Source organism: Theropithecus gelada, chromosome 5 (genome assembly GCF_003255815.1).
Source record: "Theropithecus gelada isolate Dixy chromosome 5, Tgel_1.0, whole genome shotgun sequence".
NCBI lineage: Eukaryota > Metazoa > Chordata > Mammalia > Primates > Cercopithecidae > Theropithecus > Theropithecus gelada.
Genome location: NC_037672.1, coordinates 163954918 through 163975777, shown reverse-complemented (window position 1 = coordinate 163975777; position 20860 = coordinate 163954918). Strand labels below are relative to the sequence as shown.

Below are 20860 nucleotides of genomic sequence, written 5' to 3'. Positions count from 1 at the left end.
TTTAAAAGTTCTTACCACAATGAGATACCATCTCATACCGCTTAGAATGGCGATCATTAAAAAGTCAGGAAACAACAGATGCTGGAGAGGATGTGGAGAAATAGGAATGCTTTTATACTGTTGGGAGTGTAAATTAGTTCAACCGTTGTGGAAGACAGTGTGGCAATTCCTCAGGGATCTAGAACTAGAAATACCATTTGACCCAGCGATTCCATTACTGGGTATATGCTCAAAGTAGTATAAATCATGCTACTATAAAGACACATGCACAGGTATGTTTATTGTGGCACTATTCATAATAGCAAAGACTTGAAACCCACTCAAATGTCCATCAGTGATAGACTGGATTAGCAAAATATGGCACATATATACCATGGAATACTATGCAGCCATAAAACAGGATGAGTTCATGTCCTTTGCAGGGACATGGATGAAGCTGGAAACCATCATTCTCAGCGAACTATCACAAGGACAGAAAATCAAACACCACATGTTCTCACTCATAGGTGGGAATTGAACAATGAGAACACATGGACACAGGGTAGGGGACATCTCATACCAGGGCCTGTCAGGAGGTGGGGGGCCAGGGGAGAGATAGCATTAGGAGAAATACCTAATGTAAATGACAAGTTGATGGGTGCAGCAAACCAACATAGCACATGTATACATATGTAACAAACCTGCACGTTGTGCACATGTACCCTGGAACTTAAAGTATAATAAAACAAACAAACAAAAAAAGTTCTTAATTTATTCATTGAGGCAAAGTATTTCTTTGTGCCTTTCTCTGAGATAAATGAATCATAAGTTTTGTATATTAATGTAAAATTAACCAGTACATATTCTCTATATATTCAGAGGGATTCTAACCTCAATTTTCAGAGGCTTTCAGAGACAAATGAGGAATTGTCCCAATGGCACTGTCCTTTTGACACAATTTATTTTATTTATGTTTTTAATCTGTGGTGAGTCAGAGAGCGTAAAATGCTCTGTAAAAAATAAAGGGCTCACCAAAGTGTTATAAATGAATTCTTTCAGGATTCTAGTACACAACATGGAAAAATGAGTGCTACCTGGGTAATAAATGTAACACTTGGGGGCTTGAAACAGATAGTTTGTCTCATATAGATAATTCCTCTATACCCAGACAAAGCTTTACCTAATCTATTTTGTGATCAAATCATGTGTTCAGTATTTCTACACAGGAAAGTTTCCTCTTTTGTGAAATGTATTGGCTTAACTATTATGCTAGCCATTCTTCCCATACTAAGATGAGATGTGTAAATGAGATCATATATATGCCATAATATATAACATATTTCCAAAAAGAACAGACCGCCATTGCTATTTTTTTAGCTTTAGAACTAGCAAAGCCTTATGATTTAGCTGATCTATCAAAATAGAGGAAGCAATAAAAGTTAATTATAATAGGAAAATTCTGAAGTTTGGTTTGACAGGGTTTGGGAGATTGTAATCACAAAAAACAAAAATCATAGAAAATTTCCCTCCCAACTCCTTAGCATAGAGTTACAAAATCATTATATTATTTATATTCCTGTATAGATATATAAAAATTAACAAAGCATTTGTCAATAAGTGGAACAATAGCATATTAAACTTTGCTTTGATTATGGAGACTTTAATGAAAATAAAATGGTTGTAGAAAGGTTAAAAATCAGGGGTCTCCCTGTCATTTATACTTCCCCCAATTATGAATATTTGGCTGGTTGACCTTCTCCTTGGAAAAAAGTAGGACCTTTCAGCGTGGAACTTCTGGCCCAATTTTTTCTTTCCTGGAGAAGACTAGGAGTCCAAAACACTTTCTGTAATTTTTATTGTGTTTGTAATTATGTTCTGTTTGGGTGGAATTTGAGACTAGGACCCATTTTTCCACTTACTGGCTTGTGGACAAAATAATTCAACAGTGATGGTTGTTGCTTTCAAGCAAGACTTAGTAGAAACCAGTAGGTCAAGATTGGGAAGTTAGTCAGGAAAGTAAGTTTGGATTCAGAATAACTGATGGGTAGTAGGGGATTAATGAAAAATCCAGAAGGGAAAATAAGCCAGTGGATAAGAAAGAAAATCTCAGAGAAATATGGATGGAATACAGATTAACATTCCTACGCAGAGCCAAGTTACTTCATGATTCCTCAGGATTTTCTCTAAGATTCTTCTACAGGCTTACATAACCATTTTCTAAGGCTAAAGCCAACATTTAGCATCAGATGCTCAGTAGGGGAAGGACACTGGAAGGATTTACATGATTAATTACAGCAAAATCCTGTGAACAAGGGATTGTTTGGAGGTTCTGTATCTGTGTATCTGAAGACGTGGTGTTATGAAAGACACACTTGACCTGACTCAAGATCTTGTATATTTTTTTCATCTTAACCATTGACTAATTGTATAACCTGGAGACCTTCCAGCTATTCATTGTTCTGCAGCAAACCAGTCCACTAAAAACCAGCCCAAAATGTAGTGGCTTAAAACCACAGTTTATTATTTTATCTTACGATATCATATTCTGACTTTACTAGCTGGCTGCTTCTCACTTTGAGTCTCTAAAGTGATGGCAGTAAAATGGATGCCTAGTTTTGAGTCACTTGGAAGTTCAAAACGGTTCTCTCACATGTTTGGTAGTTGATTTTGGATGTCATCTGGTAGCTCTGCAGGGGATATAGACAAATGGCTTCTCTGTGTGGCTTGGGTTTCTCTTATGGTGGTTGGAAGAAAGGTTTCTCATGAACTAGCACTAGAATGTCCTGAATGCCATTCTGCCATATATTATTAGTCACAGTCATAAAAACATATGCTATTCAAGGGGAGGAGGATGAAAACTCATCTTTTGTTATGAGTAAGTAGCAGGACAAATATGCAGTGAGGAAAGCCATTGATAAAAGCCATCTTTGGAGATCATCTATGCCTATACAACAGAAGCTTTGGATTCTTTATCTCTAAATTTAGGAATAACTAGGTAATACTTCAGATACCTTGGGAAATTAAATTTTTGGGTTCCTATATCCTATATCAACCTGTTTATAAGTTAGGTTCCCCAAGAAGACTTATCACTAGCAACATTTGTGATTTATTGTTTTTCTCTTCTTGCTCCTATCATGCTTTGAATAGGTTTCTCTTTACATACTTAGTCCATTCTGAATGCATCTGGCTTTCACATTAGATTCTGAGCTCCTTGAAGTCACCAGCTATGTACCACTCAATTTTCTTTGTCCTTAGAATCTATTGGAGCACAATAATTATTTATTGGAACAGTTGAAAAAAGTAAAATCCTAAGTCTGATATGACACTGACAGATTAATAAGGTCATAATTTATGTACATTTGGCATCAGAAGTCAAGGGTCAGGGGTCACAGTGGAATTATAAAAAATCTGCTTTCCAACCACCTATTCCATATCTTATAATCTTCCTAAAATATACCATATATTTTATTCAAAATTTTTATTTTTACATGATATAATTTAATAGATATATTTACTTATAGCATCATAATGATCAGTGACAAATACTAGAAGGTTTTCCTGGCTATAAAAATAATTAATGCCATTTTTTAAATACGTATTGTGAACTAGAACTATATTAATAGTTTATATGCATTAATTTAATATTTACAAAGCTTAACACATTATTAGTCTCAATTTTCAGAAAATAAAATTAAAAGAGTGTAAATATCGGAATAAATGGTAGATATAGGGTTCAAGCCTAGACTTTTCTTGTTCTAAAAGCTTGGTCTTTTCCCTGATGCTCTATTATTCCTTGCTGTTTGCATTCTTCGATATTTATTTTTCATTCTAATATATATTAATTGAAATTATTAAGCTAAAATTTGAAAATTTGTTCTAGGACAAATTCATCCTTAAATCTTCATAATTATTCTTTTTAGCATTTTATTAAATGTTTATTTTTTTCATCCTAATTTAACTGAAATTGGAGCCAATTGTTATGTGGACGAGATCACCCGTAAAACAGTGAGGTATTTATTTTTGGAACAAGAGGAAAAATGACATTTTAAACATTTTAAACAGTGATACATTAATGAAATACAATTAATAACTATTAACATAATAAAATGTAATCCTGAATGACTTAAGAATAAACAATGTCTCTACTAAAAATACAAAAAAACTAGCCAGGCGTAGTGGTGGGCGCCTGTAGTCCCAGCTACTCCGGAGTCTGAGGCAGGAGAATGGCGAGAACCCGGGAGGCGGAGCTTGCAGTGAGCTGAGATCGCGCCATCGCACGCCAGCCTGGGCGACTGAGCAAGACTCCGTCTCTAAAAAAAAAAAAAAAGAAAAAGAGAAAAACAGAAAATAAACAATGTAACGTCAGTTGGGACTGTGAATTAAAAAGAAAAAAGTAAGATAGTACTATTGGAAAAGGCTGTCTGCTTTTTGGGTATAGTATAGCATTGATGCTATTACTTTAAGGGAGAATGTATTGCTAAGATGTTCATTTTAATAATAAAATGTTAATAAATATAGTTGGCAGTACCATAGCTGAATCTAACGTTCGTTTGTATGTATTTCAAATGGATGACTCTATACAGAGGTCTTATATGAAATCCTAGTGACATCAGACTTCAGGTAAGAAAGTGAAATACTATAGGAATATTATTAGCTAAACTCTTTTCATATAGATTCACCAGAATATTCTATACCTCACCCAGATCGAGACTGTCATATTTGCTTAGAATATGAGCATACTGTAACAAAAATAGTTACAATTAATAATCATCACTTTGGCATTCATTTTCTATTTGAAGTGTGCCTTCAAAAGTATTATCCTCTGTGTCTCACTTTATAATGATGTGATCTTTTTTCTATAGTTTTAAAATACTTTAAAGCAGTTAATATAAATTGCCAAATAGTTGTGAAAATATGCAACAAAATTGTGTTCAGTAGACTTCAATAGTGTCTCTGTTTACTAATATTTAAAAGTGTGATGCTTTGTAAGCCTTTTTTTTCAAACATAGATTTCAGAAAGACTTTATTGCCGAAACAGTTCTTCATGCCACTGGGATGGCTTAAATGGCTTAATAATGGCTAACATAATGGCTGAGTGTTACTCTTTTTATGTTCATCTATAGGCATTTATGGAGCTTTTGGGCATCAAGATCTCCTATTCCCAATTGATTCTGTATCAAAATCTATGAGGATGCTTAAGCAATCTCTGACCTAGTTCTGTGCCAATCCAAATTATTCCTTCAGACAATGGGAGAGTTTATGAGTACAGACGTAGCTGTGTGGACACAAATGAGCCAAACAGTTGACCTTTCCATGTAAGCTTATCCTTCCGACCCACTTCACCTGTACAAAGTCTAGTTGTAACCAGTTATTGGAACAGGAAATTAGCTTCTCCATACTGGGTGTGGTGTTTATTTTCACTAATCACCTTTCTGAACTTATAGTTATGTTTTGTATTTATAAGAAAATAGACATTTAGTCAGATATATTTGTATGTTATTTATTATAGCTAAATATGATAAGCAATATAAAGGCATAGGGCATAGACATATGAGAGCTTAGTTAAATAAATGACAGTAAGTCGATACCAAAGGGTATTATATAGCCATTAAATATTTTGGAGAAAAAACTCATACAGTTGTAAAATGTTCTTAATAAAATATTACACAAAAATCTGCATTTAAAATAGAATGTTTAATATGCTTTCAATATTATAAAATATGTGTGCAGAAAATCTGCTACTAGTAGCAGTACTTTGTTGTAAGGTAGTTTGATTCATTTGTCTTTATTTACCAACAACTCTACATCAGCTGTCTTCACAAGAGTGATTTTTCTTCCATAGGATATTTGGCAATAACTTGTTACATTTCCCTTTTGTCACACCTTGAGGGAGTGTCCCCACCAGTATCTCATGAGTAGAAGCAGAGGATGGTACTAAATAGTGATCAATGCACAGAATAGTCTCCCTACCCCTAACACAACAAAGAATTATCTGGCTCAAACTATCAATAATGCTAAGGATGAGAAACTATGCTCTACAATACATAGATGTATTCAATAAAGTGCACATATATTTTTAATTTAAAATTAGAGAAAAGGACACAGCATTAAAACCACAAGGAAAAAGACAGTTTAAACAATAAAACACCTAAGCCCAATTTTTATGTAGACTTTATTTTGTGGACAACTTGCAATTATTATTTCTATAACTACAAGAAGTTGGCAATGCTTTAATATTAAATTCTAATGGTCTCTGTAATTCACTCCATAAGTTTTTGAACGTGTGTGACAAGAATCCAACTTTGCTTCTTGAAACACTCAGGATTGGTTTCAGTCATTTAAACCCAGAATTTCTCCAATTGAAAGCATCTCTTGTAGTTGTTTTCTAAATCCCTAGTTGGCTTATTTTGGATATAAATTGAAGCCTGAGAACAACCAATATTCACACAAAGGTTTTGAAACAAAAGAAATTGTGCCTGAATGAACACTTACGTGAAAATACTTTTATTTCTCATCCTGACAAAAATTCCTAAGATTTAATGAGGTGAAACTGTTTTTTTTTTAATTAAAAAAAAAGTCTAATTATGTCAGAACACAAAGAATATATCTAAAAATGGCTTAGTAGTGGGGCTACCTTCCTTTTCCATCATATATATGTCTGATCCCCACCATGGTCAGACTTCAAGATTGCCCTTGACATAACCAAGAGAACCAAGTTCATGTTTCACAATTGTGATTATAGATTTTTATATAACTGTGGTCCCAATCGCACCAAGCTTGACCATATTATTCTGAAGGAAGATCATTAAATGTGGTTGAGGTTAGATTTTAAAATTATATTCTTTTTAAATATACATCCCCCCTAATTCCTGCTCATCTAATCAGGTATTCAGTATTGCAAACACTATGTGTTGTGTGAAACATGCCGCTTTGACATTATGTGACTTCAGTGCTTACAATGTCAGTTCTACAGCTTTTCAAAGCCTTCTTGGACTCTGTGATGTTTATATGAATGGAGTCACTATTACAATGAAAACTTAGCTGTGTCTTTTCGGGTGTTGCCACTGGTAGCTGTACCATGTCAGAATAATCTGAGATGACAGCAAAAACATTTTTCTTCTTGCATTTACTATAGCAATAAATGTAGGTATTTAAAAATTTGCTACATTTGACTTTTTTTTTTTTTTTTTGAGAGAGCATTGGATTTGAAAATAGGAGGAGGATGAGTTTATGGCTGCTTGTAAGAAATCAGAAAAACAAAGGATTTGGTGAGCAGTAATGACAGCTTGTCCATGGTGTTACCCAAAGACACTGACAGACATAAACTTGACCCTTATGAGTAACTATTAAGATATAGCACCTCCTTTATTCCAGATATGGTGCTGGCATTTTACACAGTTGATAACTAATCCCAATATCTCCCCCTCAAATAGATAGAGATTATTTTTCCAGCTTTCATCACAGGAATCTGAGGATAGTCTAGGCCATCATCTTTTCTAAAGTGATGCAGCTAATGAGTGGTAGAGCCAGACTTAAAATTCTGGTTTGCCTGTCTCCAAATCCATCACTCACGTGTGCATGTCTAGCTTTCTGTTCTGCTTCAGGAGAGACGTAAAACCATAGCGGCCCAATTCCTCCCCACGCTTGGAATGAATAATAGTCATCATCCTCAAATAGTAAGATACATTTTTAAAAATAAAAGATACTAAATGAGTATGTTATGTTGCTCAGCTCAAGTTTTGAGACGTTTATTGGAGTAATTTAATTTGAAAGTCTAATTTTCCAAGAATTGTATCATGCTATAATTGTATTTAAAAATGTTTTAAAGACAATAAATAATCAGTGTTTGTTTAATTATCTAGTAGCATTATCCTTTCTTAATCTAATCCTAGATTATTTAGTGGAAAATCTATGGGTATAGATTGCTATAATTTGTCTTCCTCTTAATATAACCCTATCTGGACATAAATGTATCAACTACAATGATGTCATTTTTTTCTCTTTGTTTCATTTTTTAAGAAATTTGAAGTTAGTGGAGTGCAATTTCAGAAACTACTGATTAACTGTTTGTCACATTAAAAAAAAACTCCTGAAACTTAATTTAAAATTTTCATAAATAAATTAAAGGATTGTATTTATTTCTATGATTGAAGTCAATGCTGCATTTTCTTCCTTATACAGTGGAGACACTGAAAAAGAGGCTAGAAAGAAGATTCAAAAAAGGAAGATAAGTCATTATATAAAAAGGATAACTGCACTCATATGTTTATCACAGCACTGTTCAGAAGAGTAAATATATTAGATTCAATCGAACTGTCCATCAACATGTGATTGCAAAAAGAAAATGGAATACCATTCAGCCATAAAAAGGGAATGAAATGTCTTTTGCCTCAATATGGGTGGAACTGAAGGCCATTATTTTAAGTGAAACAACTCAGAAAGAGAAAGTCAAACACCTCATGTTCTCACTTATAAGTGGGAGCTAAATAATGTGTACACATTGACATAGAGTGTGAAATAATACACATGAGACACCTGGAAGGGTGGGAGGGTGTGAGGGGTGAGAGCTGAGAAATTTCTTAATGGGAACAATGTACACACTATTCAGGTGATGGTTACGCTAAAAGTTGAGATTTCACCACTATGTGATATTCATATAACAAAACTACATTTGTACCCCTTAAATTTATACAAAGAGAAAGAATCTCTGCTTACCCCTTTTGAATTCTGTAGCTTCTGTAGCTTTCCAATTAACTGACTTGAGTGGGTCTAACAGTTTAGAGCTTGGAAATGTTACAACTTCACCATGATGTGCTACTCTCTTCTGGCAGGTTACCATAGTGACAACAGTGTATTAATTTCAACAGTGACATCTTTTTAATTTATAATAAAATATGATATTAATGAGGAACTTTTATAAGGCTTTTAGAGCGGTAAAAACAGTAAATAAATAGACAGTCTATTTGGCCTTACTTTTCAAAATTCTTTCCAGTATGCTTTGCCCTACATTTGTGCTGTACTGTCATATTTACTAAGTATATTGTAAATATATTGCATTGATTCTTTTCCATATTAAAGAATTAAACTTTAGTCAGGACTTAATTAGGTGTGCATGTTTTTCAACTTCTAGGTTGCATTTTGATGAACTCCTTAGATATTCGATTAACAAGAGAATGATTTGAATAAAGCATATTTATACTCCATGAGCCATTGCAGAATCACTTGGTATTTTCCCTGCTATATTAATAGTTCCATTTACTGTTGTATTAGGGGACAATGAAGTTGTATAATTGGAAACTGGTAAGATACTTTATAGCTTATTAGCTTAGGGTAATTATCTGCATGTTATATTATGCACTGAATTGTAATTGAAAATATTGCATTGTAATATTTAGGAGAAGTGGCAACCAAAAATAGTTAAATTGTTATATTAACCATTGACTTGCAATGAAAATGAACACATTTATTGGAAGACATTTCTGTAACTTGTAAACAGTGTGTTCCTTTTTGATAACTATTCTTTTTCTCTTGTTTCTTTTTTATTTTTATTTATTTATTTTATAATTTGCTGCTTGCCATTGCAGGAAGTAGAGGTTTGTATACAGCTTCTGTGTTTCATATTTAATTTTAGATTTTATATGAATCCTTGCATTTTAATTACTCATATACACTCAATTCACATTATTTTCCCCCTTAGGATGATTATTTCCGCACTTGGAGTCCGGGAAAACCCTTCGATCAGGGTAAGAGTCTAACTATTTTAAAATAAAAATCTTTACATGTTCATAATCATTGTACTTTTAGAAATGATATTTATTTTGTGGTTAGGCTTGAAAATACTAAATACAAGAGCTTACATGAATGGAAAAATTTATGCAATGATTACTTATATTTCAGCATAATATTTTTAGAAGTAAGCAATTAGTTATCATGATTATGTCAGGATGTCTTTTATTTTTAGATACATGTTTTAGATGACTGATTTGGGCTTCTGAACGTTACCAGGTTTATTTTTATCAGTAGATACAAGTCACTTCATCCAGTTTTCAAGTGCATTCACTGGGCAATAGATTTATTTGTGCAAACTTTTAAAACAAATGGCTTTTTTTTTGCCTCTTTTCCAATTAATAAAAGGTTTCCTTTAAGATGAGTAAATTCATAATTAGACTCAGCTGGGGTCTTAACAAGACCCAAAAGGAAAAATGTTACACAAAATTGGGGCTTCCCCACCTCTTTTCAAACAGCTTGCAATTCTGATTAACTTACCTTTAAATGGAAAACAGGAAATATGGGTGAAAATGGAAATACTTCTACATGTGCAATGAGAATGGACACATCAAACCCTAAGCAATCATAGTTACATAAATAACTAAAGAGATTTGTTTACTAAAGTTCACATTTAAAAAGTATCTTACTTTTAAAGTTTCTTTTTGTAACTTTCTATAGTGTGTGCAAAGTAGGAAAAAAAAATTCTTCTTTACATAGAGTCTATAGTAACCGTGCAAAAGATAATACTCTGTGAAGTAGTCATACTTAAAAATAGAAGTCTTTCTAAGAGTGTTTAGGTAAGTGATTAGATGATGAAGACATAATATGTTATTTAAAAGAGCTTAGAGTATTTTGCTATGTTACCAGATTTTTACTTAATATTTGGGGTGAATGCTACAACACCCATGCTGTATGAGTGAGAAACCACCTGTGTGGACCTAGACATAGACCATCATCAACATTGGTATTAACATGGAGTCTGAAACGGTCATTCAAATTGGGTATCTTCTTAAAATGACTTTTTTTCTTATATATTTCATTTGATTTCACTATCATCCAGTGTGTGTTTGTGAGATCAGCATTTTAAAATTATAAAAGAATTATTTTTGAATTTGTTGCTAATAAGTCGAGCCAATGCTCTAAAACACAGGCAATAAAAAAATAATGACATGCAGACAGAGATGTTATTTGCTGGCTTTCTTGGGAAATGAATTTTTATGATGGAATCATAAACCTTGTAAAATGGATGTTAGCTATGGAATTTGTCATACTTGGTGCATCCAGTTATAATATAGATGCTTTTATTTTCCTTTATGTGTGCATGACATTGTGTTGAACTGCAATTTATCTCTCTTAAAAAAAGAATGCTATTTTAGAGTCTTCCGAACAATTAATGATACAAGACTGATTTGCTTTACTATTCAGAGAGGGTTTTAACCTACTAACTTAAAAATATTATGTTTATCAGGCAGGAATAAGCTTATGACATGATAATAGCTAATATTTATAAAGAATGTCCTATTTTGAGTGACTACTCCAAGTTTTTGATATATATTATAATTTAGTTGTTATAACCCTGCAAAGTAGATGAGAAAGTTAAAATATTGAAAGAAGTTAAGCTCCTGCCCAGGTTATATTCCCACAGTGTGGCAGAGTGGGGATTTAGATTCAGTCAGTCTGAACCCCCAAACCTATTTCCAAATAGCTACACAATATTACCACTAACTTGAACAAATGTTAGAAATAAAGTTAAAACAATATTTTCTGGACTATTATTGGGGGAACCAGCCCCCAATATTTCAACGTAGGTTCTTTTCTATTTTCCCTAAGTGTTGGCAGGTCTGAGAAATAAATGGAAAGCGTACCAAAGAGAGAAATTTTAAAGCTGGGTGTCTGGGGGAGACATCACATGTCAGCAGGTTCCACGATGCCCCTGAACCTCAAAACCAGCAAGTTTTTATTAACGATTTTCGAAGGGTAGGGAGGGTACAAATAGGGTGTGGGTCACAGAGATCACATTTCAAAGGCAATAAAATATCACAAGGCAAATGGGCAGGGCAAGGTCACAAGGCCAGGGCGAAACTAGAATTGCTGATGAAGTTTCATGTCCCACTGTGCATGCATTGTCATTGATAAACATCTTAACAGGAAACAGGGTTCAAGAGCAGAGAACGGGTCTGACTAGAATTTGCCAGGCTGGAATTCCCTAATCCTAGCAAGCCTGGGGACACTGCAGGAGACTAGGGTGGGTTTCATCCCTATCTAAAGCTGCATAAGGCAGACACTCCCAGAGCAGCCTTTTTAGAGGCCTCCCCCTGGGAATGCATTCTTTTCCCAGGCTGTTAATTATTAATATTCCTTACTAGGGAAAGAATTCAGCAATATTTATCTTACCTGTTTTCAGCAATAAGAGAAATATGACTCTGTCCTGCCCGGCTCCCAGGCAGTCAGACCTAATGGTTATCTCCGTGGTTCCCTGAACATTGCTGTTATCCTGTTCTTTTTCCAAGGAGCCTAGATTTCATATTGTTCAAACACACATGCTTTATGAACAATTTGTGCAGTTAATGCAATCATCACAGGGTTCTTAGGCAACATACATCTTCAGCTTACGAAGATGACAGGATTAAGAGATTAAAGGCAGGCATAGGAAATCACAAGAGTATTGACTGAGGAAGTGATAAATGTCCATGAAATCGTCACAATTTATGTTCAGAGACTGCAGTAAAGACAGGTGAAAGAAATTATAAAAGTATTAATTTGGGGAACTAATAAATGTCCATGAAATCTCCACAGTTTGTGTTCTTCTGTCACAGCTTCAGCAGGTCCCTCCGTTCGGGGTCCCTGACTTCCCACAACAGACTGTCAGATCTCAAGTTTTGATTTCTTGAACATATATGGTTGATAAACATGTAATAAAGTTTTGTATCAAAAAATAAAAATAGAACAAAAATTAGATTGAGATATGTGTATTTGTTTGTGGCTTTGAGTCAAATTAACCAACCTAGTTGTAGACCACACTGAAGAGTGAGCAAAATAATCCTATTTCCATCTAAATAGTATGCATCATCTAGATAGAAAAGACATGAGATATGTTCATTTCTCGTATGTTTCTCACTTTTTGATGACAGACTCTTCCTTCAAGTATTATTTTCAAAAGCTTATTGGTATGTTGAACATGAAACCATTTAAAATACTTTTTATGAGTATTTTTAGTTTTTAATTTACCATGTTTTTCACTGAATTATGGACATCCATATTATATCAATATAAGTTGATTTTCCCCTATTTCATGTTTGAGAGGTTTGCATGTTTCCTAAAAAAAGTGAAGATAGCTGGGCGCTGTGGCAGGCGCCTGTAGTCCCAGCTACATGGGATGCTGAGGCAGGAGAATGGCGTGAACCCAGGAAGCGGAGCTTGCAGTGAGTGGAGATCGCGCCACTGCAGTCCAGCCTGGGTGACAGAGCAAGACTCCGTCTCAAAAAAAAAAAAAGTGAAGAAAAAGTTACCTTGTCATTATATTTTAATACTGGTATTTATACTATTTTAACAATTCATATATCCATTTAAAGTTATCCTTTATTCAATTTCTATAGAATGCATCATAAAGCATGCAGAAATTAAAGTACCACCAATGAAAATGTTAATTAATATTTTATAATATGAATGGTGTAACTTCTCAGCACAAAACTCTTTTCTACATATGCATACATATGCAGACAAATACATACATACATAAACATATTGATTACATATTTACACATGGACAGACACATTTACACTTGCAAATTTGGTTCCAGGTAAAATCAACTGATTGTTCATATACACCTGATCTACCTTTTGGTTTAACCGTGACATATTTTTCATCTCATTTAAGTTTCTTTTAATCAATCATTTTTCCAGTTTCTTTATTTTTTACCACTAAAACAGTAAGAGTTTTGGGGAAATAAAATGTTTTCAAATAAGCTTAAGTAGAAACTATTTTGATGATGGTAAATCTGCTGCAAAATGAACTAAAGCATGCCAATACCAACAATAAATTGGTCTGGATATCTCCACACTGATTTTTCTGTGATATTATTTCTCTTCATTAGTGCAGTTAATCATGAGTTGACATGACAGAAATTACCTGAAAAATTGTTTTGATGAGGACATATATCTTGAATAAGGCGTAAAATGAATATTCTTTGCTATATTTACTACGATAAATAAACTGAAGGGAAAATGCATGTGTGAACCTAGGTGGTAGCATGATGAAGATTTTGAACAATTTAATCAATGTTTAGATAAATATGCTGTAGCTTTCAAAAATAAATATTCACATTTTTCCATTCATTATGTTAAATCTGCCTTGTTTGTAGTCATGGATTAATATTGGTGTGTAAGAGATACATCAGTAAAGTTCCTAGCAGTGAATCCTGACAGTTGCTCAGAGAATCTGCTTGAACTGAGGTACCCTATTTACAAGGATCACCTTTTATTTAAACGTTATTTTCCCCGGCATATGATAAATATCATAAATCTCTAGGTGTCCTAAGGTGAAAGATTTAGAAGGAAAATATGCTTTCTAGGTTTTCCTAACTTTGCTATCCAAAGGAGCTTGGTGTGCCCCTACTTGGTCTCTACCATGGTAGTAAATTATTATGAATAGATTAAAAATGAAGAAGATCAATATAGAGAGATCCAGAGATATAAGAACGAACTCGTTTCATTGTTTGATGTGTTTCTCCTGCTCCTGCACATTTTTGGGGATCTTGAATTAGGGTCAAGAAGTGTAGCTGTGGCTCAGATCAACACCCTTCTGTCTTTTCTCAGCAGTTTCATTGTGTGCTTTCTTCTTAAATCAGAGCCTCTCAGGAAGGGCAGCCTAACTCCTACTGGTTTGTTAGATTGGAATTCTTATTTATTTATTTATTTAATTGAGATGGAGTCTCACTCTTTCACCCAGGCTAGAGTGCAGTGGCCTGATTTCAGCTCACTGCAACCTCTGTCTCCTGGGTTCAAACAATTCTCCTGCCTCAGCCTCCTGAGTAGCTGGGATTACAGATGCCCTCCACCACGCCTGGCTAATTTTAGTATTTTTAGTAGAGACAGGGTTTCACCATGTTGGCCAGGCTGGTCTCAAACTCCTGAACTCAGGTGATCTGCCCCTCGGCCTCCCAAAGTGCTGGGATTACTTGCGTGAGTCACAGCATGTGGCCAAGATGGCAGATAATTCAATGAAAGTTCCCGAAGAGGAGGTATGTGAGGAAACCGTTCCTAAACTCCAGCAGCTCAGATAATCTACCCATGAGAGACAGATACATGGCAGCTAAACTTACAACTAGAGGAAGCATTCTGGAAAGGATTAGAGGGTCGGGGGAGGGGGAGTTGTGAGAAAGAAATAACTAGCTCTTTGGAAGGGCAGTCATGTGTTTAGCTATATACTTATCCATTGTATTAATCTCTTCAGAATCATTTCTTAGAACTTTATCTGATTCCCATCATTTTTTCCATCCATTTGCAAAATGTCTCATATATAATAATAGTCACAGCCTGTTATGTCCTTTTGCAATCAGTATTTGGCTACAAAGGACAAGCTGTTGAGATTTCATCTGGAGCTTTTATTCCCTCCAATGAACAGAGCTGTTCATAGTATTATGGGTGTAATTATTTCTGAAACTGAAAAAGACTAGTGTTTGAGGAAATGCACCCCTAACTTAGCTTCCTCTTCTTAAAATGCATTATCATGCTTCTTAAGGAATAGGTTATGTAGATTAGACAATGTTGATATTGGCTGTCTCCCAGATGCCTTTAATTTTTACTTGTTTACATGAATATCATTCATTTTTTATGTTTTCGGATGGCATTTATTGATAGTATTCTGAAACAATAGAAAGGTCTGATCCATCCTTCACAATAGGGGCATGGTGGTATCATAATGCTGCTTTGTTTAAGAGCTTGGCGACTTTTGTCATTTTTCTAGTGGAAAAATTGGTGTTCCCAGTATTTAAATTCAGTGGAGGCAACATACAAGGATGATTACATGATTACAGTATTTTCTGAAAGTGATTTCAGTCATTTAGAAATGTAAATTCTGAGCCTTTATTTGATTGAACCAGTATTTGATTAATTCACATGAATTGATTTAGGAGTTTTGAATATGTTTGGACAAGTTCCCTGTTTAGACATTCAACTTCTAATCGTCTTATCAATGTATATACCCTACTTTGGTTGCATCATCCATATTGGCAACCTTAGATCGTAGAAGTCCTTTGTATCCCTGAGGAAAACCTGCTAAGAAATTATATTCAACCTAGAAACCAACAGTAATGCTCATTTACTCTATGTCAGATTTAGTACCTAAGAACTACATAGGGCTTCTAAATGAGAAATTTATTTCATTATCCAATTCTTACTTCTTTATACAATGATGGTGTTTTATTTGTTTTACACCATAACCCATAAAATGTAGCACCAAAAATCTTAGATTGTTTTGTTGTATGCCAAATGAAGGTACATGTTCCATAAAATAATAAATACTATGTAAAGGTCTGTGTTTTTAATTCGCAAGGTAAAATGAAAATTAGTATATAATACTTGATTTGCTTCATATCACATTAGCCTATATAGGTGTGCAAGAAGGCAAATTATATCTATTTTCCATTTCCTTATGTGTTATTAAGCTGTAATCAAATATAAAGAGCAGGAAATTAATCAAATTAATTTAGAAAGTATTTAGTAATTTAAGAAACAATGTTGTTCAGAAGCTGATCCTGGCTTTCAGAAAGTGAAATGACAATTGCAGAATTTAACTGAAGACCCACAATCTAGGAATGGAACCACTGCTCTTTTGACAGGTGCCACCTCAGTGGCATCACTGGAAAGTCCAGATTGCCTGACACACTGATAATCAATAATTAGGGGTCAGGTGAAAGTCAGGGTTGGCTTGTGAAAAGTTAAACACGCTAAGTGTGAAGTGTCAACCCTCACTCTAAACTTTCCCTGTTCAGAGCATCAGATGAAGACTTCATTGGGTTTTACAGTGGTTTTCTGTCTTTTGCTAGTCCATTGAAGAAGGGAGTTTGAAAGTTGTCGTATACTGCTATAGATTGTCTGCCCATGTCCTTCCTGTGATAGCATAATTGTTTATGGAAAGTATCTTTAATAAAGGTGGATACAGTTTATCTTGGAAAAAACAAAAGAAAGAAACAATATTATTATCTCAAGCCTTGTTAATCTAGCAGAGCAAGAACTATTGTAAAGATTGAAAAATCTCTGGACATACATAGAAAGTCATACTTTTACCAGGAAGCCTCTACTGGCTAGAGAAGTGATTCTCAGTCCTGGCTGTACAGGAGAATTACTTCACACTCATTTAAAAAGTATAGTTGCCTAGGCTTGATCCCTGAATGTTTTGATTCAATTGATCTCTTGATCCCTGAATGTTTTGATTTAATTAATCTGGGCATTTGGTGTGTGTGCTTAAGCTTTTTTTTTTTTTTTTTTTTTTGTATTTTACTTTTTAAAAAATTGCAGCAAAATATATGTAAGATAAAATTTACCATTTTAACTACTTTAAGGACTATAGTTCTGGGGCATTAGGTACATTCATATCCTTTTGCAATCATTGTTATTATACATCTCCAGGACCCTTTTCATCTTCCCATTAATGACTACCTTCAATTTATTGGGTATGAACTGAAACTATTAATGCATTAGACAATAACTCTCCTTTCTCCCACCCCTTCAGCACTTGACAACCCCAATTTTGTTCTGTTTCTTTGAATTTGACTTTTCCAGACATCTCCTATAGGTGGAATCATACAATCTTTGTCCTTTTGTGATTCACTTATTTCACTTAGTGTAATGTCTTTGAGGCTCAGCCATGTTGTGGCATGTGTCAGAATTTCCCACTTTTTAAGAATGAGTAATATTTCATTGTATGTCTATCCCACAGTTTGTTTCTCTATTCATCTCTCCATAGACACCTATGTTACATCCACCTTTTGACTATTGTGAATAATGCTTCTACGAATGTGTGTGTCTAAATATGTTTGGGTCTCTGCTTTCAGTTCTCTTGGTTATATGCCTGGAAATGGAATTGCTGGATCATATGGTAATTGTATTTATTTGGGAAACAACCATATTGTTCTCAATAGCAACTGCATGATTTTATATTCCCACTGGCAATCCATAGTGTTCCAATTTTTCCTTATCCTTGTCAACATTATTTTTTAAAATTAAAATCTATCCTAATGGCTGTGAATGTGATTGTGTTTTAAACTCCAAAATTTGTTATTTTATGCAGGCATAGTAGAGAATCATAGGGTACTAGCAATAGCTTATCAAAATAATTCATTTCTGTCATTTCCTTCAGTAGTACTGAGATTTTTGTGTCAAAAGAGTTCTTCTTATGAAAACAGCCCAAAGTGTCAGAGAATTTTAACTGACCTATTCACTTTTTCAGATCTGGTGTCAGAAGCAGGTACCAAAGGGCTTTGAGAATAAATTGTGGAAAGCAAGGAAACCCCCAAAGAAAAATCATTGTCTCTGTTGAATAAACACCACCTGTATGTCAAGTATTTTATAGAAGACACTTACACTACGTCAAAAAGTAGATATAAAGCTAGTATGTGGTGTAGCGGAGGTTTGGAATTTTGTATTTGTGGTTTTGAAGGACATTTACTCTTTTGTTATGAAATACTGATTTATAATCAGCTTGCCTGGTTTATTTCTCAACTCAGACTGTACCCTTTTCATGAGAAGACATGGTGGGAATGGCACAGCTGAACACAGGCAGCTAAAGGGTCAATCATTTGGCATATGTTGTTGAATCATATTTAGAATTGTTCCACAAGAGAGGATATGAGGTGTTTGTAACTTGTATTCTAATTTTTAGAATCTAGAAATACAGTGTTTTAAACTGACTGCCCTAATGTCTGATTTTTATAAATGATCTTTGGATAAATTGAGCATTCATCTGATAATACATCACTTAATATCTAGATTTTAGAGCATCATTTTCCTGATTCTAATGTATTTTATATCAAATATTATTAAAAAATCATTTCTCAGGTCAAAATACATATATTTGCACTGCTTCTCAAACTGACTCGTGGTCTGTATAAAAAAGAGGTGAAATAATCTGGGTTTGTATTTCAAAATCCTCATTGAGACACCAACGAGTCTAGTGTGTTTGTTTGCTTTCACACAAACCGTCTAAAAGTTCCATGTGTGATCAACCTGCACTTCATTTCCATCCTTTAGACAGTATACTTTGTGTTGTGAAGAAGCTAATATCCTAAAGAATTTGAAATTTGCTAATATTGTACCCACTTTACTTATAAATATTTTCATTAGTAGGAAGGGAAATAACTCAAAGACAATAAAAATCTCAAAGATGTTTGAACTCAGGAGGCAGAGGTTGCAGTGAGCCGGAATCACGCCATTGTACTCCAGACTGGGTGACAAGAGCAAAACTCTGTCTCAAAAAAAAAAAAAAAAAAAAAGAAAGAAAAAAAGAAAGAAAGAAAATTAACTTTGCTTGAAATACTTCGGAGTATACTGTGTTCCTATCTTTGCATATCTGATGATCTCCACAGGTTTAGGATTTAACTTTCATACGAAAAAAAGCTAAGTGATTTTTCAGTTAACATTTCTTACTGGAGAACTAGATAAATTATATTTTTATGGTTCAACCACGAGTAATTCTTAAAAGTGAACAAGCACTTTTACATAAATACCTGTCTCCCACATATGTATCTATCATTATTTATCCATGATGTTAAGATGATTATTGTGTAATTAATTGTGCCAAAATTACAAGGATAAATAAAAATGAATGAAAGATAAATAAAAATACAATGACTACTCAATTCTTCAATCCCAGTTGTACTGGGATTGTATCTAACTGGAGCCTTCCACTTAATCAGAAATGACTTAATATGGCCTTAGATTTAGAAACCCATAAAATTATCTTCACTAAAACAAGTTTCTCTCTATTACATATTTTCCACCATGGAAATATTCTTTCATAATTTATGTGTTAGCTGAAAATATGTTTTTCTAAGGCATTTGTTATGGAAGGAAATACTATTTCTTAGCTGTTGAAGTTTCCAGGTATGTTCAGTTTTATACAGTTGTCAGAATCTTCTAGTTTTCCTATCATCTGGATAACAAAATACTATGTAATAATATATATTAGGCATGTCTGGTTTCTTCTGACACTTACTTTAAAACTATAGGAAATCATGTGTATAATACTTTCACTTTTGAAATATATCACACACTGCTTTTTTTTCTTTTGTATTTCTGTAAATTACCTAACAATCTAGTATGTAAACTCTAGACTAATGCTTGTTTACATAGTCTTAGATGTCTAAAAATATGAAAAATTGAACATATTTACTTCTACTAGTGAATACTAGATCTTTCTAGACAGTATAATTAATATATAATTATTTCAGGAAATTGTCTCTTACATGCTTTAATTAAGATAATGTCTAGTATTTTTATACTCTTCTTATAACTTTCTAGGGGAAACCATATATATGGAGCTCAGGAATAGTTCTACTTAACATCTTCTCTTTCTTTTTTTTTCTTTTCGAGACAAAGTCTCACTCGGGAGCATAGTGACATGATCTTGGCTCACTGCAATCTCCACCTCCCTTGTTCAAGGGATTGATTCTCCTGGCTCAGCCTCCCAAGTAGCTGGGATTACAGGTGGACATTACCACACCTGACTAAATTCTGTATTATGTAGAGATGGACTTTTGCCATGTTGGCCAGGCTGGTTTCAAACTCCTGACCTCAAGTTATCTGCTGCTCTGGGTCTCCCAAACTTCTGGGATTATAGGCATGAGCCACAGCACTAGGGTTACTTAATATATTTTCAACCACCACTTAGTCTTCTCATTTAGTTTCAATTGTTATAGAATAGAGAGTAAAGATAGTGGAATCCCCACTGAAAACAAATATTAAAATGCCTATAGAAAAATCATTGTCTGACTGCCAAAGTTAGAATCTAAATTGCTATAGTGTCTTAAGTTTAGGTCAATAGTGTTAAGTGAGTTGGCAAGCTCCATAAACCAACCAATCCAATAATTCTAACATAAACCATAAATTCATATTA

The 20860-nt window shown here is 34.0% G+C and overlaps 1 protein-coding gene across 10 annotated transcripts in view; it reads left to right on the top strand.

The window, feature by feature from the left end:
• Window positions 1-20860, top strand: part of SPOCK3 (SPARC (osteonectin), cwcv and kazal like domains proteoglycan 3) — a 488153-nt gene that overhangs the window by 168608 nt on the left and 298685 nt on the right. For 7 of the 10 annotated variants that reach the window (XM_025385107.1, XM_025385105.1, XM_025385103.1 and 4 more), the window contains one exon: window positions 9677-9722. The exons of the other annotated variants lie outside the window; for them this stretch is intronic. In XM_025385107.1, coding sequence (XP_025240892.1) covers window positions 9677-9722 — 46 coding nt within the window. The remainder of the gene's footprint in view (window positions 1-9676; window positions 9723-20860) is intronic. 10 annotated transcript variants of the gene reach the window in all.